Below are 25988 nucleotides of genomic sequence, written 5' to 3'. Positions count from 1 at the left end.
GGTTTTATGGGATTGAGTTAGACTTAAAGTTCACTTTGTAACACTCTATGTTATAGAACTATTGGGTCTACTTTTATATACAATTATTTTTGAGTTTTCCTTTTGGGAATTGGTGGTTGAATTTGATGGGTTATCTTATCTATTAGTTGGACGTTAGCTACATCAAGGGTTCTCCCATTAAACTTTTTTATTATGCATAGATTTCAGAAGCACACTCTACAAATCTCTTGGAAAAATAAAACTACCATTGAAAACTTTTACTCTGCATATATATTAAACTCTTGTTATTTTAACTTCTCAAACAAATTTTCTAAAAATAATTAGTTATTTATCAAATATAAAATGGATTCAATGGTTTAAATATTTACACTAAATTTATTACCTTATCTCTTGAAAAAAAAAATCCACTTAACTAACAAAACTGCCGAGATGATATATCCTTTGTAGGATATTCAATGAATGGCTACACGTTATCTATCAATCTCACCATACTTTTTAAGAAACTAAATTTTCAGCCATTAAATTTAGAAAGTCCATATACGTGCACGGATTTGGCTCTTTTATTTTAGAGGATAAATTCAATAAAACATTAATGCTTATTTAATATTAAAAAGTTTATCATTTAAACATTTTTATTTAATTTTATCATAATTATATAACTTTTTAATTAACAATCATGACTGCTTTTTATTCCCAATATATACTCTTTCTATTTAAAGAAATTAAAGCTTACCTATATATGTTAAATTACATTTTGAACATAAGTTGATGAAAAAATTTCACCAGTCAAAATTCATGATATGTGTGGTTTTTAAGGTAAATACTATAAAAAAACTAACATGTAAATCTCACTACAAGACAATCATGAAATAAAAATCAATTTTTAGAGATCAAAATAATTAGTTACAATAGTAACTAAATTAGAGACTATTTTAGAAACTAGAACAAAAATTGGTTTCTAAATTAGTTTATATTATTGTCAAATAGTTTCTAAATTGATATCTAATTAGCAAAGTTTTAACTACCAATTATTTAGTTTCTAAATTTGGTCTCTAAAACTTTGGTTGCTAATTAGATACCAATTTAGAAATTATTTAACAATAATAGAAACTAATTTAGAAATCAAATTTTGTTTTAGTTTCTAAAATGGTCTCTGATTTAGTTACTATTGTAACTAATTATTTTAGTCTCTAAAAATTGATTTCTATTTCATGATTTTCTTGCGTTTGAATTCAGACATTGATTGATAGTGTTTTTATCTTTTAACTTTTACATCAAATACATAATTAAAACCCATAAAGTTGTATATAAATTTTGCTTTTGATTGAACCATGTAAACACTTGCATATCAAACATGTGAATCACTAATTGGATCACAATGGAAAATATATATTTTCTTAAATTTATTTGTAAAATACTTTAAAATTTCTGAGTTCATTTAAAACAAGAGGGAAAAAAGTGAAGGTGACATAATTGGCCTGCACTCATCTATAGGATGGGCCACCTAAAAACAGACCTGATGTTAATAAGCAATAAATTTGAAAACGAAAGGAGCTTCAGTGAAAATCTTCTACACAGTGCATAAATACAGATATTTTTCTCCTAAGTTTTTACCTTTATTTTCATTTTGTTGCTGTGTTTTCCCCTTCCATTTTTATCTATGCAAATGGACCTAAAAAACTCATACTAATCCATTTTGCTGTTGCTTTTCCACCTTCCATTTTTATCTAAGTGCCTCAGAAAACAAACTCATACTAATTCTGCAAAGTCTTTGCATGCTTCGTACCAGTCTAAGACAAGAAAAAGGTTCTAGAGTTGTATGCATAACATGATTAGTTCTAATTAGTGGATGCATGAAGGAAAAAAGGCTAAGAGTTAAAGACATGTATATGAAGAGAAGAACCTTAATTATTGAAGAGTTTTACCATTACATACACTGAACAATAATACAAAGTGTAGCAGCATAGCATCATAGGGTGAAGGTTCTGGACTTTGGTGAATCAGCAATTTTGAGAGTCTCTTCAATAAGCTTTTTTGCCTTTCTGCTTCTTATCTCCACTCTCATGCTCTCACTTTTCTCCATCTTATCATAAGGTTTCTTCAGTTTCAAAGACCTTATTTTGGATTTTAGAGTCCCTACCAACCTTCCCAGACCCATCATCACCATCTTTGCTGATTAATTCTGCTCAAAAACAGTGAAATGTAAAAACACTAAGCACTGCTGATAAACACAAAGAAAAAGTGAAAAAAAACAAGAGGGTGAGGAAGAGAAACAAACCTTGTGGCCTTGTTTGTTTTATATCAGAACACTTCCACCCCACTTGGTGGAGAATGCAGAAAAAGATTGAAAAGAGAAAAGTAGAGTTATTGTAGAAAGAAGAATAAAAGGGTATATGGAATAATGAAGAAACAGTGTGTGTTTGTGTGTTGGAGGGGAAAGGAAAGAAGTGAGGAAAAGGAAAATGAATGAATTGAAGGGGTTGGTTGTGAATGTGAGAATTGGTGTGGAATGCTAAGCATTAAGAGCATGAAAGGCCAACCACGCATATAGCAGTCAAGATATATATATATATATATATGGATTCAAGTTCTGCATAATAATTTAACTAATCATTATTCAGAACCTTAAAAAAAGTTTTAATTGATTAGTAGTCTTCTTTTTACCAAAATTTGTAATATTTAAATGATGCAAATAAGTTCCTAAAAAGATGATGAGACAAATATTGCAACTTCATACTTTTTTTTTAATTTTAATAATATTTTTCTAATTATGTTAGAAAGTGTGATGATTTATGTTGAATTTTGGTGATTAAGATAAATTGAGATATTTTTTGTTTTTTTAAGTCACATAAACAATTTATTTTTGTATGTCAAATATAAAGAATATTCTTATTAATCTTTTCATATATTTTAAATGATGGAATTACTCTATCAAAAATTACGATTTTATAAGAACACAAATAATAGGATTAAAAAGAGATACGAGAGTAGAGTGCAGCTAAAATTATTTAAAAAAGTAAAATTATATTTTTTTTACTATTATTTCAAATTTTTAAATAGGTTAAAACTAAATTTTCTACAATTAATATAAAAATACATGGAGAAGTAGATGGAAAGGTTGTGAGGTGGATAAAGAATAAGATAGAATACAAAATTTAATTGAAAATAAAATGTCTCTTAATACATGAACAATCTCTTATTTGCTTTATTTTATTTCTATTATATAATTAAATTATCAAATAAATGTATTTTTAAATAATTATCTAAGTTATTAAACTCTCTCAATTAAGTGGTCAAAAAGGCGACTGTGTTGGTTTGTGTAGAAAGGATATTCCTATACTTTAAATATGTGGTTTTAATCCTAAAATTTATATATGTACCAAAAAAGGCATTTGTTTGCTTGTCTACATCTTAAAGATTAAGGTTAACTATCAAATTCTTAAAAAATCGTTAGTTTTAGAATTTAATTTATATATACTATCAGTGTGACAGATTTTTGTAAATATATGTATTAAAAATTAACTATTTTATTTTATTCATTAAAATACAGCATGATGATAAAAAATTTGTTATATGAAATTATTTTACAATAACAGATTAATACATAAATTAAGCTCTTAATTTTATAAAGTGTGGGCAATTATTCATAATTATAAATAGGAGATTAAATTCGGTGTGATTTGTAGTTAAGTCACCATCATAAATTCAGTATTTTATAGGTTAATTAGTTTGAATAATCAAAGATAAGGATGAGTTATTGACCTACAACCACCCAATCTCTAAAGAGGATTCTTACACTTTATATATTAATCATAGTATCAAATGAAAATTTATGTCATAATAATATATATATATATATATCAAATCATATAAAAAAAATGCACTTTTAAGTATAACTGTTTTGCATTCTTTATAAATGTTAGCTCGAAATAACTTTGATATCATATTAAAAACTCTATTTTAAGTCTAATTTAATCTCATAAAAACTTATCTTATATGAAATTTGCATAATTTGCATAAAAAAAAAATATAGTGATCACATGATTAGTATTCAAATTTGAATTTTATTATAATGATAGTACCACAGGAGGGGGAATTTTTATTTACATGTTTGTAGAGAAAAAACTTAATCACGATATGATTTTTTTTTCTAATGATGATGGAAAAAATGGAGGTATTTTTAATATTACAGATTATAGATAAATCAAATAAACATTTTTGGTATATAAATAAACTTTATAAAATGTAAAATAAATCAATTAAAAAATGAATGAGAGGTAATTAAGAATTTTATAGAGTTAAGATTCACTTGTGATCCATGTGGATGGTGACCTTATGAAATGAAGCCCATTTGAAAAACAATTGGGCCTAGTATGTGTAATATGTGGACTGAAATAGATGAACCAGTTTATATGGTTTTCTATTGCTCAGAACGTTTTTCTCAAATTAAATCCATTTTCAATTTTTAAATTACTGCAATTAAAGTTCTTTCACCACTTTTCTTTTATTTAAAGTTTGTGTATCCTTATTTCTTTCCATTAAGATAATATGATATTTAGGCCAACTTTAAGATAAAGTGACTCAAATATCATTAGAGTATAATATAAAGATGCTATGATTTGATTTTCATGCACAGGATCAAAAAATAATATGTTTTAATAGATTAATGAATTTCTCTTCTTTTCATCCTCTTTCTCTTATTCTATTTTTATTCCATGAGTTTAGGAATACACACAAATTTACTAAACATTGTTCTATAAAAACACGTAGATAAATATAAGACTTGAATGGTGGTAAAATTGTTCAAAAAATCACTTTAAGATTGACAAAAATGTTCGAAACATAAGCCCTTACTGCTGATTGGGAAAATGAAAAAGGGATGAATATTGGTTCAAAATCTTTGGAAATAAAATTTTTGGCTATAGTAAAAAAAGTAAAGAAGGAAAAATTGAAGAAAGTGAATGAAAAAAAAGGTGATAGAAATAGTTCTATAGACTTTGTGAGAAAGAGAACAACACATTAAATATTTGATTAGGATTATTTAAAAAAAAAACTCTGAAACAAGTTTTACAAATAATTCTTTTTAAAAATTTTGAAAATATATATATTTTTAATTTTTTCAAGATATAATATCATGAAAATTTGATGGGTTAATTTTAATCTGTCAATTATTGACAACAAAGTTTATTAAATATTGAAAAATAATATAAGAATAATTTTTTTTACAAAATTAAATGGATGAATATGATTCTTAGTAATAAATATATTACATGAATTGATTTATAGGTAAAATAAATGGATGATAAATAAATGAATTTTTGTTTCATTTTAAGCTAATTGAGTGTAAAAATAAAAAAAAATGTATTTATTATGTAATTTTATTTGAAATATATTAGTAAAAAAAAATCATCTGCAACATAATAAATTAACATATAGGATACTTCAGGATGTTCCAATCCTTTTATCCTTTTACAATACAAGCAACAAAATAACATCTACAATAGTAAAATTTTCTTAAATGTTATAGAATTAAATAACCTAAAAGTCATCTAATTTTTTTATATTTTATTTGTCATTTATTTTTCAGTATCTTTCCTTATCCTTTCTTCCTAGCTAAACCAAAAAGAAAAAGGTGGTACAATGATTATGGTAAGATGTGAGAAAAAAAGGAGTAATGCAATGGAATATTGAAGAGTTCCAACGTAAAAGGCTCTAAAAAGAAGACATGAAATGAAAGAGGTAACATGTACTTTAGTTTAAGTCTAAAGCTAAACTTTCTCACATTAATTATTAGCTTCATTACCATGTTCCTTCTCAACTCAATTATTGCTACCCTTCTCCACATTAATTTCAGGACAAAAAAATTTAAATATAAATTTTGTAGAAATACATAAAAGTCTTCACAAAAAAAATTCAATTACCTGTATTGTAATAATGTGAATGTTAAATTTGATTTTTTTTTAATTACTTTTAAAACTCCACTACAAGAAAATCATTAAATATAAACTAATTTTAAAGAAGAAAAAAAATTAATTGCTATAGTGACTAAATTAAGAATCATTTTAGAGATTAACAAAATTATTGGTTTCTAAATTAGTTATTTGTAGCAAAACTTTGGTAGTTAATTATATATCAATTTAGAAACTATTTATCAACAATGAAAACTAATTTAGAAACCAATTTTTTTTTAGTCTCTGATATCTACTTTAGTCAATATAACAACTAATTATTTTTCATTTCTAAAATTGGTTTTTATTTGATGATTTTCTTGTAGTGTTAACTTACATGTCTTAATTTAAATTTTTTAAATTTTACTTTTAAAACCTTTTTATAGTTTTTATTTCAATACAAAAGTTTTATCATACTCAATATTTGATAATATTTTATTTAATTGTTACTAAATATATATATATATATGAAAAGTCATACAATCTTATTTTTCATGTTATATTTGATTCACTTAAAAAAAATCATGAAATAGAAACCAATTTTTAGAGACAAAAATAATTAGTTACAATAGTAACAAAATTAGAGACAATTTTAGAAACTAAAAAAAATTAGTTTCTATATTAGTTCCTATTATTGTTAAATAGTTTCTAAATTGATATCTAATTAGCAACCAAGGTTTTAAAGACCAAATTTAAAAACTAAATAATTGGTAGTTAAAACCTTGGTTGCTAATTAGATACCAATTTAGAAACTATTTAACAAAAAACTAATTTAGAAACTAATTTTTTATATAGTTTTTAAAATAGTCTCTAATTTAGTTACTATTGCAACTAATTATTTTGGTCTCTAAAAATTGGTTTCTATTTCATGATTTTCTTGTAGTGATTGAATTTTTTTTTACAAAGTTCAAGTATTAATTTTTGTGATATAGCTTAGTTATCTCTCATGCAATGTTCTTATACTTTTAAATTTGTAATATAATTAAAAAAAGAGTTGAATAAGTAAATATTTGGAAAGTGCATGCACTGAACTCAAGTGTACTTGTCTAGCTAGCTACGTTCGTTAAACCTGGATTATGCTATTACTAACACCAATTATTGTTTGAATTAATGTTGTCACAAAAAGGAGTAAAACATTGTGTTGTGATTAGTCCTAGTACCTAACCAAACACTCATGTCTTCTTCCATCCAAATCATGTTCTTTCCAATTTCCATTTTGTTTGGGTGTAATAAATTGTACACGACTTGGGCACCATTGATGAACACAAACTTCAAAGGGAATAATCAATTACAGAGGAAATTGAATTGAAGGTAATTGTGCATTCCTTTTCTTTTATATCCATTACTATCTTATTTCAACTTTGCTACTCCAAAACTCCCAAATTAAATTACTCATATTCTTAAGCATATGTTTTGTTTATATTATCATCACCGAATGGTGCTAAAATATGTCGGTACTGATAATGAATAATATGGATTTAAACGTATTAATTAAAATATGTATTAAGAATAATTAAATCGTATGAAAATGAAATAATATAAATGTTAATTGCTACACATGTGTCTTAGTTTAGATTTAATTCATTATGTGTTATAAATATACGTCATTATTACAATATTAACTGCATTTAAATATTAAATATTTTTTGAACGTCAAAAAATCTTTTATAGATGTAGTCTCAATTAAAGTTAAAATTTAAATGTTAAGAAAGTAAGAGAAAGAGAAAAAATATTACCAAAAAAATTCAATTGTTTGTCTAAGTCCATTAAAAAGTTGTTTTTGACTTCATAATAATCTTGTTTAGTTTAAACACAGTATCTTAAATGAAGAATATTTGTAATATATTACAAAACTACAAAAGTTATCACTATATTTTTAATCTTGTGTCTTCAATCCTATTTTCAAATATTTAATTAAACCTGTTTTTACTTATATTTCCATCTTCTAATAAAAAAAATAGACAAATTAATAAAACATTAATTATATGACTGGATCTGCTTATAAAGGGGAATTGGCTTTGATTAGGTTATTGTTCAATTAATTAAATATGAAATCAGTTATGAATTAATTAGTCCCCACTTAATTTTACAAAAAATAGGGAAAATGATTGGAGAATAATATTTTTTAATATCTTTTCACAGTTTGATTTTAAATGAAAAGTTGTGTGATTTTTTTTATACAGAAAGTTTCTAAAATAGTTATTGTAAAACTGATTAATAAATTTATCATTCAGGATCGTATATGAAAAGTATCAACATTTAATTTTAATTAAATTAAATTTTTATCATCTATACAAGCTTATGCATAATTGTTTATGGTCATGACCTGTGATTCGTGCATGTGTTCTGATATGTTATGATTGCATGGACAAAGATTAACGAACCCATTATTTCTTAACTCATTCATCATCTATGGTTGTCTATTTGACCTTTGTCGTGTAAATTATTAATTAGGAGAAATACAAAAAAGAATAACATTAATAATAACATTTACAGCAAAAATTGCAGAAGATTTCCTGCATAATTTCCAAAGAAAATCTGTGATCTTCCTCTATTTAATAAAATAAAAAAATCAAATTCAAAAGTAAATATATTTAATTTTACGTAAATAATAGTTCAATAACTGATAACCTGATAAAGTTAATGAGTATAGACTCAAAAATAACTCTTATACTATATTATAAAGTGTACTTTAAGACTGACTCAATTTCATAAAACCAGATCATAGGATAGGATGAGGTTTGTACCCACTTATATACAATGAAATGTCATAATTTCTAATCGATGTGAGATCTCCAACAAATACAAAATCCATTCAATATTTATAAAAAAAAATCAATGGAATAAAATTAAGAGAATTTATAATTCATTATGTAAAAAAAAATACAGATCTGGATCTAAAACTCTGATCTGCAAGCTTGATTATATTCCTGATGAATATATTGTCACTTGTCAAATGCTTCGAATGTCTAGAACAAATTAAGAAACTAAATTATCTAATTTACCCTTGATGAAAGTATGGGATTTGATGAATGATGAATCTCGATGTAGTTTAGTTATGTAATTAATTTGTAAATGCAAATTAATTAACCCTACAGAGAAATTAATTTTTTTCTTTTAGAGTTATGTTAGTTATTTTTATTTTTCATATTTTGTTTACTACATGTTGCTTATTATTAATTAATTTAATTAATTATTTCTCTTGTTTTCTCCACCCACTTTTACGGATTTCAGATTTTTATTAGCTAAGCAAAGCACAATAAGTCAACACTGGAACATATTATAATGATATTATTTACCTGCTCATCTAATTATTATTTGGTTTGGTACGGACGTAGAACACATTTCAATATGTCTATTATATTTTGTTTTAGAAATAAGGGGTATGGTTTGATTGAAGAGAAACACTATCTGTTTATAAAAATTAATTACCATAAACAGTTTTTGGGTAATTAATAACGTTTTATAGTAGGACAAAGAAAAAGACAATTCCAAATATTATATACCATTGCGCATAGCGCATGGGATGATACATTAGGACAACCAAAAATCCAAAAACTTTTTTTGTCAAAACACATCTCATGCATATGTGAAAAATAAGTATTTAACTATAGAAAAATTTAATTAAGTGTAATTAGAAAGTCTTAATCATGGAGAAACTTTCTTGAGTTGCATAATCACCCGTGATACATATATAAATTAAAAATAAATATTTATGTACATAAGTTAAATTTATTTTATCAGAAAAATATGTTTAAAATTATTTATTTTTTATTTTTATAATTATAATAAAAATTTATATAATAAATTTGATTTTTTTAAAAATTAATATATTTTTCTTTTTAAATTATAAAATTGTTCTAAAATTATCAAAAATTCAATAAGTATTTTTGAATTGATATTTTAACCATACATATCTTATAAGTGTTATATGTTTGATACGTGTATTCTACAGAAAGAGAGTATTTACCCTATTTACAAGAATTATACGGGAGGAGTATACGAGCCTCTTACTTCATAATCCAAATATAAAAGAATAAAATAAAGTTCTCTAGCTAAGTTAATTTGGAGAGACAGATATTTTATATATAAGCAAAACTTCTCCATTCTTCTATAGTTTGTATGTGTTTGTTACCTACCCTTCTCTTCTCATCTCTTTCTCCCTCCTTCCAAAATGAAGTTCCAAGTTATAGAGCTTCTCTTTGGCAAAAGCACCCCAAAACAAATGATACCAAAAGTGACTTTACTTGCAGTGTTTGCCATACTGCTATTCACTGTCACACCACTGTCCTACCCTTTGTTCAGATACTCTTCATCATCACTGAAGAACAAAGAATCCAAGCCATCCTCAGCATTTGATGATCTGAATGAGTCTGCAAGCTTACCCTCAACTTCCATCAAGAAGTGTGACATTTTCACTGGAGAATGGCTCCCAAACCCAAAGGCTCCATATTACACAAACAAAACATGCTGGGCCATTCATGAGCACCAAAACTGCATGAAGTATGGTAGACCAGACTCTGACTTCTTGAAGTGGAAGTGGAAGCCAAATGGATGTGAACTACCTGTCTTCAACCCTTTCCAGTTTCTTGAGATTATGAGGGGAAAATCCATGGCTTTTATTGGAGACTCAGTTGGCAGAAACCAGATGCAGTCCATGATTTGCCTCCTATCAAGGGTAAGTCTCTCTTTACTCAGATGAACATTAGCTGCTTCTTTCTATCTACAACTACTTTTCTTTTCCATTTTCTATTTTTTGTTTTCTCCACCATTTTAAACCGATTATATACATATATATACACAAATATATGCTTTAATATTGCTTCATAATTAACAACTCTTAACCTTCTGCAAGAGTATTCTGCTAAATATATGCTTTAGTATTGGTTCATAATTAATAACTTTTAAGCTTTTGCAAGAGTATTCTGATGCAAGTTTTAGCCTGTCAGCTAGTTAGTCTTTTTAATATGAATTTTTTAATTTAAATTTATAAAGATATTATATATTTTTATTATCTTGGTGTTTTCATAACTTCTTATATAAGTAATTGAAAATAAGAACTAAAATATTAGTGGAAAGGATCACATTTTAACGTTTGACCCTAGTTTGAGAGACTACTTTTCTACCAGACAAAATAATACTTAAAAAGAAAAGCTAGAGTTTAAAAATAGTTTTGGATCTGATTACATTGCAAGCCTTTATCCTTACCTAAAATTCAGAGCCACAAATAATAAATATCTTAATAATTAGTAAATAATAGTAGCCTTTTCCTTTCCTTTATGGAAATCTAAACTTTGTGATATTTTAAGTTAAAAAAATTTGAAGTGGAGAAGGTGAGATTTCAAATCTATGAGCAGACATAATTACTACTGTTCTTCTAATGTCTGCAGACTCGTGAAGATTAGACATCAATAAAGTTTTTAGTCAAATAAATCACTATCTTAACTTTATCTTCATCTTAATTATTTCTCAAATAATTATAAACTATTTTTGAAAGCTGTGTAATACAATTAATCAGCTCGTATTTGGTTTTCTTTCTCCAAATGTCTCTATCCCAGCCTCACTGCGATGAGTTGTTATCCATATAACAATATTTTGCAACACTTTTTATTACCATTTTTATCACAATTGTCAAATATCTTTTTCTTTTTTCATCTTCTCTCTTTTTTATAGTACACATTTTTATACTATTTGTATTATACATACCTTGTACTTTTTACTTGTCCCTGGTTAGTTCACCTAAGCCATTACGAAATTCAAGGATTAGGTAAATGATCAAAGGAAAGTAACATGCGTGAAAACAACGAGCATGCATGCCGAGGAATCGAATCTTTTCCCGGGAAACTGTGCCAATCACATTCAATTCAACTCCTCCACTTCTGCTCTAGCTACCACATAAAAAAAATGTATAATAACCTTAGATTAGTGTTGCTAAATTCTCCAAAATCATCCAAGTTTATCAGTCCAACTCATAGCAATTCGTTTTTCTAAGACTAAGCATTGTATACAGAAACAAAGTGTCGGTATAATCACTATAGAAAATTTTGACGTCTCAGATATACTTGTGATACTCAACAGTACTCACCCCATAACCCTATGTGGGAAGCTATAACTTGGTCACACACTTTCAACAAGAAAAGACTTAAGTCACTGTTGATGGTAGCAGTACTTTACATTCTATCTGCTTCTGCATTGAGATATACACACCAGTATTATGTCAAGTTGCACTTCAGACTGCAATAATTGTTCCACGTCCTGCCAAACCCAAAAGTAGAAATGGTTGAGAATTGAGCTTTCACGTTTAATTATAAGATGGTGTTAATTAACACCTAATTATTAGGTTGTGAAAGAAAACCAAATGAAGAATACATAAGAACTTGTAACTTGGTGTATGACACATAGAATGTACCTAATTATGGTGAGTGTGTGTTAAAGGGTACTATCTGCTTGCGTTTCTCCTGTGTGACACAGGGAAAAGGAAAACACAAGGTGCCCCATCTCCTTGTTGTTTTATGTCAGATTGTCTTTTGACATTCCAACCAATCTGCATAGGGCTATTAGCTATGTGGTGGTTTGAATCAGTATAACTATTATACTACCTTTGGTTGTTTTTATAAAAAAAATCTTTTCAGTTTGTCTTGATCCTCTTTTATAATATTCCTTCTTCTTTTTACAATACTTTTAAGTAGAGATGTACTACAATTCTGAAAAGTTTCTAGCAAATGGAGGTCTTGTGTGTAGTGTAGTTACAGAAGTAACAAAATGAGCAGTTTTTTTTCAAAAAATAAATAAAGTAAAAAGGACACTTCGGTATCCTAACTCATCATTTATGATGTTTCAAAGTGTTCCAACTCTTATACAAAACAACATAATCATTCTTTAACCTCTACCGAACAAATGAACAAAATGAATCAATTAAGAGTTGCTATTATAGGTTAAAGTTGTAACACCAAACTCTATCCACTATTAGAAAGAAAGATAGGGAGAAAAGAGAGAGAGGAGAAGTTCTGCAGAGTTCAATAATTGTTGAAGCTGAACCAAAATAATAGATCTTGTTGGGAGGTCACATTTCTGAAATTAGAAAAACTAGTGATGTTTTGGTGCACGTCAAATACTCTTTGATAACATTAAGACTTGGCATTGGGCTAAGTCGTTGGTTGAATATGAAATTAATGGCAAATTAAAGCTTGGCCAACCAAATCCATATATTCATGCATGGACAAAATTTCATATTAGTTTGCGTTTGAAGGGAATCTAAGATGAGAGACCAGATGGGACCACTCAATTATTTTATTTACCCCAAATACAAAAGTGAATATATCATAATGCATTATTAATGAGATTAGCCATCGATTTGTGTGTCTTTTGCGGAAAAGTTCACATGTAAACAACACACCTATGAGCTGGATCCTCCCAGTTTGTAACATGCAGGGTTCTTTCTTTTCACTGGGAACACCAAAACATGACTTAGGATAATAAAGGAGGCTAAAAGGAATGCCTCTAAAGGTGATGTTACACAGAATAATTTCAGAATTTGGCAATTGCTTGGGAGTTTAAAATTAGTAGTACATATATAGTTCCAAGATGTCACAAAGAGATAAATTAATATAAGGAAGTGTAAAAGTTACCATAATCATCCTCTTTGTTATGCAGTTCAATAGCACTTTTCTTTACTTTTGGACATAAAATTACACGTTGGTAAAAAACATTTAAAAAGTTGTCATTTTACATTTGAAATAGCCGTCGTTTTTAAGTTTTTCTGCTAGTGAAAACTTTCTGCAGTGCATGTGGCTCGACTTCAAACAATATTGCAATAGTTTCTCAGAATACAAACCTTTTTCTTCTCAGAATAAAAACAGCGTTACACTTAGTTAATGCATCTGAATAAATAACAGTTATTCTGGTTTGAAAATTTTGTTTGTAGACAGAGTACATGATTTAAGCTGATAAAAGAAGAATATATACATTGCTGTTTTTATGATTACCACATGAATAAAAAATACATATGAATTAAGTACGCATCACGTCATGCATTATTGTAAAATAATAGTAAAATTTCAAAGAAACGACACTTGATGTTTGTTTGGTAGCCAATGACGTATATTTGACAAGCTATCTCATTCACCACTTTGTTGTTTGCTTTTATTTTGTTTGGCAAAGTAGCACATATTCCTTTGGTTGTTAGTGCAAGCATTCTCCAACCATTTTCTTTGAACTTCTTAGGTTGAATGGCCCATTGATGTATCATATAAAAGAGATGATTATTTTATGAGGTGGAGGTACCCAAGTTACAACTTCACCATGGCTTCTTTTTGGACAACTCATTTGGTGAGATCCACAGAAGCAGATTCAAAGGGGCCAGGCCCAACTGGCCTATGCAACCTTTACCTTGATGAACCAGATGAGAAATGGATAACCCAAATTGAAGATTTTGACTATGTGATTCTCAATGGAGGACATTGGTTTACACGTTCAATGGTGTTCTATGAGAATCAAAAAATTGTTGGATGCCATTACTGCCTCTTGGAAAATGTCCCTGACTTAACCATGTACTATGGCTACAGAAAGGCCTTCAGGACTGCATTTAAGGCCATCAATAGATTAGAGAACTTCAAAGGAACAGTGTTTCTTAGGACATTTGCCCCATCTCATTTTGAGAATGGCTTGTGGAATCAGGGTGGGAATTGCATCAGAACCAAGCCATTTAGGAGCAATGAGACACAATTAGAGGGCCTCAATTTGGAGTTTTATATGATTCAATTAGAGGAGTTCAAGATTGCTGAAAAGGATGCCAGAAAGAAGGGCTTGAAATATAGGCTATTTGATATCACACAAGCATCATTGTTGAGACCAGATGGTCACCCAAGTAGATATGGTCATTTGCCTAATGAAAATGTGACACTGTACAATGATTGTGTTCATTGGTGTTTGCCTGGTCCTATAGACACATGGAGTGATTTTCTGCTAGGAATGTTGAAGATGGAGGGTGTGAGATCAGCAGAACAGAGGCTTCATATGCGTTCACATTGACAAATGAATTTTATCTCATACATTTATCAGATATTTATGCAACCTTGCTTGTAATTGTAAACTTCATTGCGCACATGTATTGTAAATCTTTTTAAATTAAGATCAAATTTGATCACCCCTTTTGTTCATTGATATATGTTTTTGGTGTTTATCATAAATGAGTGAAATATTCTTTACACAATTCAGAATGTAAGGACCATTTGAATGACAGAACGCACAATTCAGAATGAAGGACCACTTGAACAAACTCAAAGATGTTGCCTTGTAGTTTTAGTTGTTTCTTAGTTTCTTTTGATCCTCAATAAGCAAATATATACTTGCCATGAAGAATAATGCACAGTATTTATGTAAAAAAAAGCAACAAATCAGTGTAAACAATAAAGGATATATATTAGAAATGATTAAAATTGGCTTAAAGTGTAGAACTAAAAAAGTTTATACTTGTTCGTAAATGTAAAAAAGTTTATTCTAGATTCATCTCTACCAATCAATTATTTTATGTTAAAGATTTTACATAAATTAAAGATAACATCAATTGATAATATATAACTAAAAATAATTCTCACTTACAAGCTAATTTAATAAGATGAGTTACGTTCCTAACTTAATTCTTAATATGTTATAAGAATGAATTATATTTAAATTTATATTTTTAAGAGATTAAATTTGATCCCAAATTAAAGAAGTCTTTGGTAGTTGGCACATCCAACTACTTAAACATTATTTATTATATTGATATATGTTTCAATTGCATGATTAATAGTTAGATATCAAACATAGATCACCAAAGTAATTTTATGTTTTCAATAAAATCTTCTGTACACACAATTTTTTTAGTTTAAAAAACTTAACTATCATTCACTTTGTTAACTTCTTAATGAACTACATAATGTTTTCTAGCATGATAACATAATGAGAGAACTTCATGGTACCAGATTAATATATAGCATTACAATAAATATGAAATTCAAAATTGTATAGCACGGCCAAAAAAAAGCCAAGCATAGCTATTTGAAATATTTTACGAGACTAAGTTGTCAAACCTCACAAATTCATGAGAAATTATTAGAAAGTACAAGCTGAGTCAACATATTTTTAAAAAATACTATTAGTTTAAAAATGTTTTTATTTATTAAATTACTGGTCTATATTTTTTTTTAAAAATCTATTTCTCACACTACAAGAAAATCATGAAATAGAAACCAAAATAATTAGTTGCAATAGTAACTAAATTAGAGACCATTTTAGAAACTAAAAAGAAATTTGATTTTTAAATTAATTTATACTATTGTTAAATAGTTTCTAAATTGGTATCTAATTAGCGACCAATGTTTTTTATACCAAATTTAGAAACTAAATAATTGGTAGTTAAAACTTTAGTTGTTAATTAGATACCAATTTAGAAACTATTTAACAATAATAGAAAATAATTCAGAAACCAATTTTTTTTTTTTAAGTTTCCAAAATGGTCTCTATTTTAGTTTCTATTGTAACTAATTATTTTGGCGTCTTAAAATTGATTTATATTTCATGATTTTCTTATAGTGTCAATACATTATTTTATTTATTTATCCATATTAATCGGAAAACCAAAAATGGATGATAAAAGGAAAAAAAAAAAAAAAAACTCACATAATCTAATATTGATGAAGGAACATAAACGGGGATTAAACATAGATATAAAAAACTATAGAAACTAAAATGATTTGAAACTTTACAAGAATGGAAAAAAAATTGTTTATATAATTATTGTATGTCGTATACCAATTTGAATAAAAGGGTAAAAAACTATCACTAAAAAAATCATAAAATAGAAACTAATTTTAAAAACAAAAAGTAATTAGTTGTTATAGAGATTAAATTAGAAACAAATTTAGAAACTAAACATTTTTTTAGTATATGAAAATAGTATCTAATTTAGTCACTATAACAACTAATTCTAAATTTAGTTTTTATTTCATAATTTTCTAGTAATTTTCCATGTCATTGAATATGGTTAGTTAGATAAATACTTGATGTTAAACTTATATTTTGTAAAATAAAGCAATATTAATAGCGTTTTAGTATAAAGTGGGATATTAAATATTAATAATACGGGGACCATAAATTGAGTGGTAGATGTGCAATAAAATCAAGCAAAGCAAGTGGCTAATGTTCAAGTTTTGCATGATTGCATTTTGGGTTGATAATAACAGAAGAAGACCCACAACAAAAACGTGGCACTTTCTTTTATGTAATCGATTGAACCCCTTCAAATGCATCCATCACAAATACTTTTATCATATCAATTGCTATATATGAGAAGAATTAATGTGCCACACTAAGCAAATGTGGAGTAACCATCACTTTTTCTTTTTGCAGGTACTATGTTAATTAATTACTTTTTATTTTGAATATTAATTTAGGTGTCTCCTTTAACACCACAAAAATAATTATCGCATTTTATAAACATTGAACTAGTTTAAATAAGAAAAATAATATTTTGTTGTAAAGTTTAGTATACTTTTCTAAGATCTCATACTAATCCTGATTAAACTAATAAAAAAACTATGGCTTAATTTAAATTATATGCAACAACATTAATTTTGAAATATTTTTTTTTGAAGTAAATTGTATTGTTTAGTGCTGATCCTTCGGTCTACTAAACTTGATCTCAATTAACATGATTCGACCCAAACAAGACCAAATCCGATAATTTTAATTTTTAAAGAAATCGTTTTTAACAGATAATGAAGATATTAATGTCACATGCTAAAATAACAAGAAATAAAGAATAACTTAAATATTTAATATAACTGCATAACTTAAGTTTTTTATCGGCACAAGTTTAATAAAAATATAAATAATCGGAGACAATACTTTGTATATCAACAATTCTACAATAAAGAGAATATATTAACAAATTATTATGTCGTTGTTAAAGGGGATCTACAAGTTTTATAAAAGGGTTTTCAAACCCCGAACAAAAGGTAAGCATGATTTCACGCAATAGACACTACACTCATACTTTTAAATGTTCTCACTAACTTGATCGTCAGAGTCTTATCAATAGGTGAAACGTCTCTTATTATCATATTTAAACATCGAAAAACGACAATTTAAAAAGATTGAATCGAATTCCACCTTCAAAATCCGACCATATTTGTTCTTAAAAACATAAATTAAATGAAATTAGGTTGTCATTTTGGAAGTTTTTGTGAAATAAAGATATAGTTTTTGTTGTCCATGGAGGACCACTTAAGTTGTGTTTAGGATTTTGGCTTGATTTGCACATTATTCTTCCTTAGCTGGCAACTCCATCACCTTCTTCTCAATTAGTTAAACAATAATTTTATAAATAATAATATTTTAAATATCTCTTTCAACTTTTTAAGCACCCACTCCTTTCATACTAATGCCATATGGAAATTGAAACTCAATAAATTGACTACTGTCTGCAAGAGGAACCCACACACTTTCAACTATGGTAAATCAAATTATTTTTCATAATATTTTCCAATTATTCATGTGGTCCAATCATTATGTTTATTATTTATAACATTTCATTTCAATGAGTGCACAAATTATTAAGGCTAATATCTTGTTTATATTATATATGTCTTCATAGTTTTTTTAATTATATGAATGTCGAAATTTTGGAACCCACACTCCTTTAATTCTTCAGCCATCTTTTTTAATGTTGAATTATTATATTGACAACTTATTATTCAATACAAGTATTTTATAACTATTTTTTGTAGTATGTTTGTTAATTATTTGTATTATAATTATTATTTAGTTTAACATTTTGTTATCAAGTAGTTGTCATGTGAATATATAAAAATTATTATTTTGCTTTAATGTTTCATTTTCAATGGTGATGTCTAGTGTCACATGGTTATTCTTTTATGTCCATTTCTTTTTTGTTTTAATTTTTGCTTCCAGAATTACCAGCCATGTCCTACCATTACAACGACAAAGACTTGCAAAAGAAAGTAACTAACCTTTAAAAAATGGAACCCTTTTTTTATAGACATAAATATTTTTATGAGATTTGGGATGTTCTATCACTTAACTTTCATATTAATAATTTGATGTGTTTTATAAATTATATTTCGAGCTTATAAAAAAACACATAAAATTGTTTTGACTCTATGTTAAAATCAGTTATTGAATTTGAAGTATGGTTTGTTTTGAAACTTGTTTTATTACGATTTTACTTTTTAATAAATTGAAAAAAATAATATTTAAATTGTTTTTTATATAGATTTCTAAATGACGTAATACTATATTAACCGTATAAAAAATAAGATAAAGGTATATTGTAATTAATAATTATAAACATCATAGGAAATGTTAAGAACACATTTTCAATCATCAAACACATTTGCATGTTTCATCTCTTATAGAGTACAAAAAATGCATATATAATTTAAATGCAAGGTAAAATTATTTTGTTGTCCTTCCATTTTTAAACAACTCAATTTGGTCTTTAATTGATTTTTTAAAATTTCTATATACTCACTTGTTTAAATTAAATTTACGCCGTTATAATTTTGAACAATTTAAAAAAAAAGACTAAATAAATAGGAAGAGTGAAAAGCTAATTTAATCTACAATTACATTTTTTTTAAAGATAAAAAAAATAAAAATTTCAGTGCTGGTGTTGAGTTTAGTAATTTTTATTTAAAAGTAAATAAAAAATTTAACGGAAAAGAAATATACTTACTAATAGTAGTGGCAATAAAATTATTAAATTATATTATGTTGATAAAGTATATTAACAATAATGATCATTTGAACTTAATTACTTCATTACCATTAATTTAATGTAATGTACTAATTAACTTTAATATAACAGAACTACTTAACATAATATAAAGTAAATATTAATGCTATTTTCTAAAAATATAGTATATATAAATAAATGAAGACTTTGTAATTTCCCATTTTTTTGTAGATAGAAGGTCAATGCTGATTTTTTTAGAAAATTAAGAGATAAAATTTAATAATTTAAAATGGTGATAATAAAATCAAAACTTTGCAATAAATAAATAAAATAATAAGAACTAGTCTAACCTTGGTAGAGGAAAAAAATTAATTAAATAATTACTGCATTAATTAAAAATTCAATTCACACCTACCTTAATAAGAAAACAAGAACCTGGTATTTTTTCAATTTACTCTGCAACTTCAATATGTCATGCCAGCTCTGCTTCTAATAAATATCACCACTCTTAGGTTTTGAAGCTTTGAATTATTCCTTCAAGAGAATTGAACCTATTAAAGTAATATATTTACTATATGGTAAAAAATTATCCAAAATAATAATTAGTATTTATATTTTGATAAATAGTTGACAAGTTTTCCCTAGATTAATCAAAACTTCTCATATCCACCTTAAAAAAAGTCAATAAAATAACTAATACTTTATTGTTGAGGTTTTGGACCTGTATTTTACTACCATAAAAATATCCATTCAATTCATTAAACTCTGTAAATATGAAATATATATTCAATGGAGCCAAGAAAATAATTAAATATTTCCTAAATGATAAAAGTCACCCAACCCAACAATTATTGTTTATGTTTTTAATAAATATTACTACCTTATCCTAAATGAATTTAAAAAAATTAACAAAAAAAAAGATTTATTTAATTAAAGGGTTTATCACTATGTGTAATAATCACTCTATCCCAAAAACTATGACCTATCATAAAATCCACAATATGAACATTCCAAGCCACTATAGTTGCTACTCAGTTTCTTTATCTTTACGCTAACCACACATCAAAATACAAGAGATGAACACATATATATAAACCATCTCACAAAGCTTCGAATGCAGATTTTATCTCAGCCATGAAAGTTCTGAATGGGAAGGGGAAGTATGCACAAGGAAACCTAAACCTTCTCAAGAGTGTTGTTATCCTTCTTCCATTCACCCTGCTCATTCTCATGTTGCCGTTTTCTCTTACGATAAACTCTAGTTTTTCCTCTCCTAATGAGGTGTATGTTAGTAGAAGCAGCTATGATTTTAACGTGACAGAGATAAAACGATGCAACGTGTTTTCTGGGGAGTGGGTTCCGTACAGTAAAGGAGCTTATTATGACAATGAGACCTGTGATTTGATAATAGACCAGCAAAACTGCATGAAGTTTGGGAGACCTGACAGAGAGTTCCTCAAATGGAGGTGGAAACCTGATGAATGCGAGCTTCCACTCTTCGATGCAACCCTTTTCTTAGAGATTGTCAGAGGAAAGTCCATGGCCTTTGTTGGAGACTCCGTGGGAAGAAATCAAATGAATTCTTTGTTGTGCCTCCTAAATCCTGTAAGTATCACCAATCAATCAATGCCACATGTTAAATTCTGCTATTTTTTATATCTAGTCATTGTTTAAACCTTTATGTTATGGATGATTCGATAACAACTCGACAACGAATGATTTTATAAGTCTAATACTAACTCGATGGCTGCTTAAACCTTTTATATTGTGATGGTTCGATAACAACTTCAGAACAGGTTAGTTGAAAAGTTTAATAGTAACTCTATAGCTCGTAATGACATTGATAACATTATTATATAAAGAAGTAAAGATAAAATCCTTAAAACCGTTTCTATTATATCATAATAACTCTATCTCTCCAAACACAATAACTCTATCTCTCCAATCACAATCTACTAACAAATTATACTTGTTACTGTGTGACCAGTGCATGAAAACTACTTCCTAACGAACAAGAAAAGTACTAGTTGCTTTTGAGGAACAAAAACCAGAGAAAGAGGCTTTTGTGTCTCCTTTGGGCAAATCCACTTTTACTCTCTTTCACTTGTTATAACCCACGTAACATATTTGTTGTACATATTTCACCACACAAAACGTGCATATCTGAAGCAAAGAAAAGTCACAATCCTCATCAGAATTTGATTCCATAAGATTTATTCACTCTTTCAGGTTGCTCGTCCTGAGGATATTTCAAGTAGATATGCTACAGATCCCATATATTTCAGAAGGTGGTTCTATGCGGATTACAACTTTACAGTTGTAACACTATGGTCCCCATTTTTGGTTAGAAGCAGCGATGTCCACAGCAGCCTCACGAATCTGTATCTAGATAAGGCAGATGAATCGTGGAGTGGAGAGGTGAAAAACTTCGATTTTGTCATTATCTCAGCTGGGCAGTGGTTCTTTCGGCCAGCATTGTTCTACGAAAAAGGACAAGTTGTAGGGTGCCACAAGTGTGAGCAAAGCAACATCACAGAGCTGAGTCACTACCATGGATACAGAAAAGCGTTCCGAACTGCACTGAGAACCATAGTAAAGATGAAAGGGTACAAGGGGGTGACATTTTTGAGAACATTCTCCCCTGCACACTTCGAGAATTCTGAGTGGAACAAAGGAGGGAGTTGTGAGAGGAGAAAGCCTTATGGGAAGGAGGAAATGAAGTTTGATGGTTACATTTTTGAGACGTACAAGGTTCAAGTGGAGGAGTTCAGAGGAGCGAGAAGGGAAGGAAGGAAGAGGGGTTTGAAGTTTTTGATGTTGAACACAACTGAAATGATGCTGCGTAGGCCTGATGGACATCCCAATAACCATGTGTGGGGACATGAAATGAAGAACACGCACAGTGATTGTGTTCATTGGTGCTTGCCTGGCCCTATTGACACATGGAATGAGCTTTTGTTCTATCAGTTGAAAACTAATCACAAATCTTTTATTTCATCGTTACAGGGATTTGTGTAGGATACATCAGATTTACAAAAATATAAAAAGGTATATTATTTCTCATAGCCTTCAATCATGGATGTCTCGAATTTGGCTTTTGCTCTGCACAATATCACTTTGCAACATACAGTATATAACAGAGATAAAATGATAGAAACCTTCATAAGTCTTTTCAAAAAATTCTCCTAGAAATCCAAATTCTCATGTCCTGTTCTTTACCCTCTCAAGACTACTAACTCACTAACTCGCGTGTCCTAAAAATATATATTATGGATGGTTCGATAACGACTGATAACGGGTGATACAATACGTCTAACAAACTTTAGTAATAGACTTTAAATGACTCTGATATTATGTTAAGAAGTGAATTTTGAGCCTAATTCAACCTCATAAAATCGGCTTAAGATAAAGTTTGCACTCACTTATAAAGAATGAAATATCCTAATCTCTTACCGATTTGGAATTATAAAGAATGAAATATTCTAATCTCTGACCGATTTGGGATCTCCAACATGCTTTCCATTTTAAAATCATTTTGGGATTTCTAGAACCAATCTTCACACTCCATTTCAAATCAAAATTTCAATTTTTGAGCATTTAAAACATTTGTGTAGGGCAGGTCCCAAATAATAGGGAGTCTCTTCTCTATAACTTTACATTTTTTGAAATATCAAAATTACTCTTTTGGAATGATTGTGGAATATAGATTTCATAAGTAGGGTGTTTCTCAAATAAGAAATTCGAAAGACAAAAAATTATTCCAGAATATTTTTTTTATAACACATTTTTTTTATTTCTGGATTTCCATAACACTATGGAAGTCATTTTTAAAAGGAATAAAACAATCTTCTTCAAAATGGGGTGCAGGAAGACATTTATTAGGGTGCAGGAAGAAACAGCCCAAATTATATAGCACATGAAGCAAATGTCCTGAAATTTTCACTTCAGAAGCGCAAACCATGATCCTGGGCCGGCCCATCTTGGTCTGAATAAGGGCTGCGATTTTCCCAAACTCCTTTTGGCAATTGCTTCCTGCACCATATCACTGCACCCAATCTTAGCGGAAAAGACGAAACTGTCCTTAAAAAAAATTTCCAAAATATGTGTTCCGGATATTTTTTTCCGGAACGAAATTTTATATTACGGATTTTTTTATCCGGAATTGATTTTTTATTTTTGTTTCTGGATTTTTATTTCCGAAATACAATTATTTCTTTTCCAGATTTTTTTTTTTGGAATGTATTATTTTTTAATTTCGGATTTTTTTGTCCGAAATAAAATTTTAATTTTGGTTTCCGGATTTTTATTTCCGAAACTCAATAATTACTTCTGGATTTATTTTTCCGAAATATATTATTTTCAATTCCGGATTTTTATTTCCAGAATTAAAGGCATTTTTGGAAATTTAAAAAATATGTTGGGTGCAGGTTAAAAATGATTGGGTGCAGGGAGCATTTGCCACTCCTTTTTCCTCTTCTCAAATTAAAAAATTGAAAAATATTGTTTGGCATCCAAAATAATGTGAAGTTCCAAAGAAAAGCTATAAGGGAATGTAACTATTTAAGAAAAGGGATAGTAGTTCCAGATTTCAATTTTAATTATATTGTTTTAAATATGAAATGAAGTATTAAAAAATAAATATTCATTTAATATATATATATATATATGTGCTCTGAATACTCGACTATATAAATAATACTTTTCAATTATAATTTTTTTTATCAGTATTATATTAAAAAAAAACTCTTTTAACAATATATTCTTACAATTAATTTTATGTGTACTCAAACTTAACATCACAGTACTTAAATTGGAATAACTAAACACTAGTTAAACAAATAAGATATTTTTATAATGGCTGTATTATGGGGAAGAATTGATAATGATAAGAACTTCATTCCAGTAAATAATCTTTAAGTAAAGTCATAAATATTTTAAGATATTTTATAAAGTTAATACCAAATTTGAAATGAAAGTGAAAGTTCATGATTTATTCTTGTCAACTTATTCTTTTAAAGAATGTAAAGTAAATGAGATAAGATAAATGCGAATAGGAAATGTCAAATTGCGAGAATAAAACAAAACTCGCAAGCAGGCTTACACGTGTATTCGACGATTATAAATTTATTTATTAATAGAATTATTCTATCAAATTATTATTTAACTCACAATTTAGCAACACTATGTAATATATATATATATATATATATATATATATATTATTTTTTATTTTTGGATATTAGAATATTAGAATATTGCTTAAATTTAAAATGAGATTGGTTGGAATATTCTCATGTTTTAATGAAAAATATCTTTTTAGTAAAGTCAACTTTGTAGGAATAAATTGCAAGGTGTTTAAAATATATGTAAATTCTTGACTAATTTAACAGGTAATTAAATATTATTAATTTTTAATAACTTTAAAAACTTAATATACTATATCAAAGTTGGTGAGAACATATAGATGTGATGAGATATTACCAACTATTTTTGTTTAAATAAATTTCATAAATATTTTAGGATAAACTTCTTTATAATTTTATTTTGAATTTTTTTAGATTGTAATTTTATCTCCACGTTTTAAGAATAATAGTTTTTCTTCAAAATTAGTATATTTTAATGTTATGGTTAGTTTTCAAAAATCATATGATCTTTAAACTATTTTTATCTTTTTTTTTCTATTCATTATAGGAGTATGATAATATTTTATTTTGTATGATGACCATATTAGTTGAATCATATTAATTTTAATTACTTTTTACCTTTTATTTTGTACGATAATCACATTGATTAAATTATTAATTTAATTTATACAATTGAACAACCGATTTGGTAGTAATAAGAGGAATTGGTGAGTAAGCTTAGTGTGAAGAGAAGGGAAAAAAGAGTATGATAAAGAAAACCTGTTGTTAAGGTCACTTGTCTTCTGCATGCCTTCCCCGCACTTCTTTCTACCTTTTTATACTGGATGTAGAAACTAATGGAAGGAAATAATATAAGAGAAAGTGATTGAACGTAATTGCATAATATTGCAAAACTGTTAATTTGATATGTACATTTTAATTTATCTCAATAATATATATAATAAAATTATAATTATTAAATAATTTAAGACTAATAAAATCTTAATTAATAACGAATCATATTTTATTTTGTACGATGACTATTTTTTTTGTACGGATCATATTGATTAAATGATAACCTAAATATTTTTAAAACTTCTAATATAAATAGAACTTCAATTAAAACACATAAATTCATGAATACTCATATAAAGAAATCAATTGGTTTATTAAATTTCA

At 27.4% G+C, this 25988-nt stretch overlaps 3 protein-coding genes across 3 annotated transcripts; 2 read left to right on the top strand and 1 right to left on the bottom strand.

Annotated features, from left to right (window-relative positions):
* Positions 1-1890: 1890 nt before the first annotated feature.
* On the bottom strand, positions 1891-2419 carry LOC137826869 (uncharacterized). Its single transcript, XM_090294218.1, has 2 exons — positions 2279-2419; positions 1891-2182 (listed from the first exon to the last, which is right to left on the bottom strand). The coding sequence occupies exon 2, from the start codon at positions 2165-2167 to the stop codon at positions 1970-1972; it is 198 nt and encodes a 65-aa protein (XP_090150344.1). The 5' UTR covers positions 2168-2182; positions 2279-2419; the 3' UTR covers positions 1891-1969.
* A 7546-nt stretch (positions 2420-9965) lies between these two features.
* Positions 9966-15106, top strand: LOC137824047 (protein trichome birefringence-like 19). Its single transcript, XM_068629472.2, has 2 exons — positions 9966-10626; positions 14172-15106. Exons 1-2 carry the CDS (start codon positions 10123-10125, stop codon positions 14976-14978), a joined length of 1311 nt encoding a protein of 436 aa, XP_068485573.1. The 5' UTR covers positions 9966-10122; the 3' UTR covers positions 14979-15106.
* Positions 15107-20646: 5540 nt separating this feature from the next.
* LOC137825858 (protein trichome birefringence-like 19) lies at positions 20647-22761 on the top strand. Its single transcript, XM_068631650.2, has 2 exons — positions 20647-21291; positions 21916-22761. The coding sequence occupies exons 1-2, from the start codon at positions 20821-20823 to the stop codon at positions 22702-22704; spliced, it is 1260 nt and encodes a 419-aa protein (XP_068487751.2). The 5' UTR covers positions 20647-20820; the 3' UTR covers positions 22705-22761.
* The last annotated feature ends 3227 nt before the right edge of the window (positions 22762-25988 follow it).

This window comes from Phaseolus vulgaris, chromosome 8, assembly GCF_051622355.1.
Source record: "Phaseolus vulgaris cultivar YP4 chromosome 8, ASM5162235v1, whole genome shotgun sequence".
Lineage (NCBI taxonomy): Eukaryota > Viridiplantae > Streptophyta > Magnoliopsida > Fabales > Fabaceae > Phaseolus > Phaseolus vulgaris.
The sequence above is the reverse complement of the archived record's forward strand: the minus strand, read 5'-3'. Positions and strand labels throughout refer to the sequence as shown.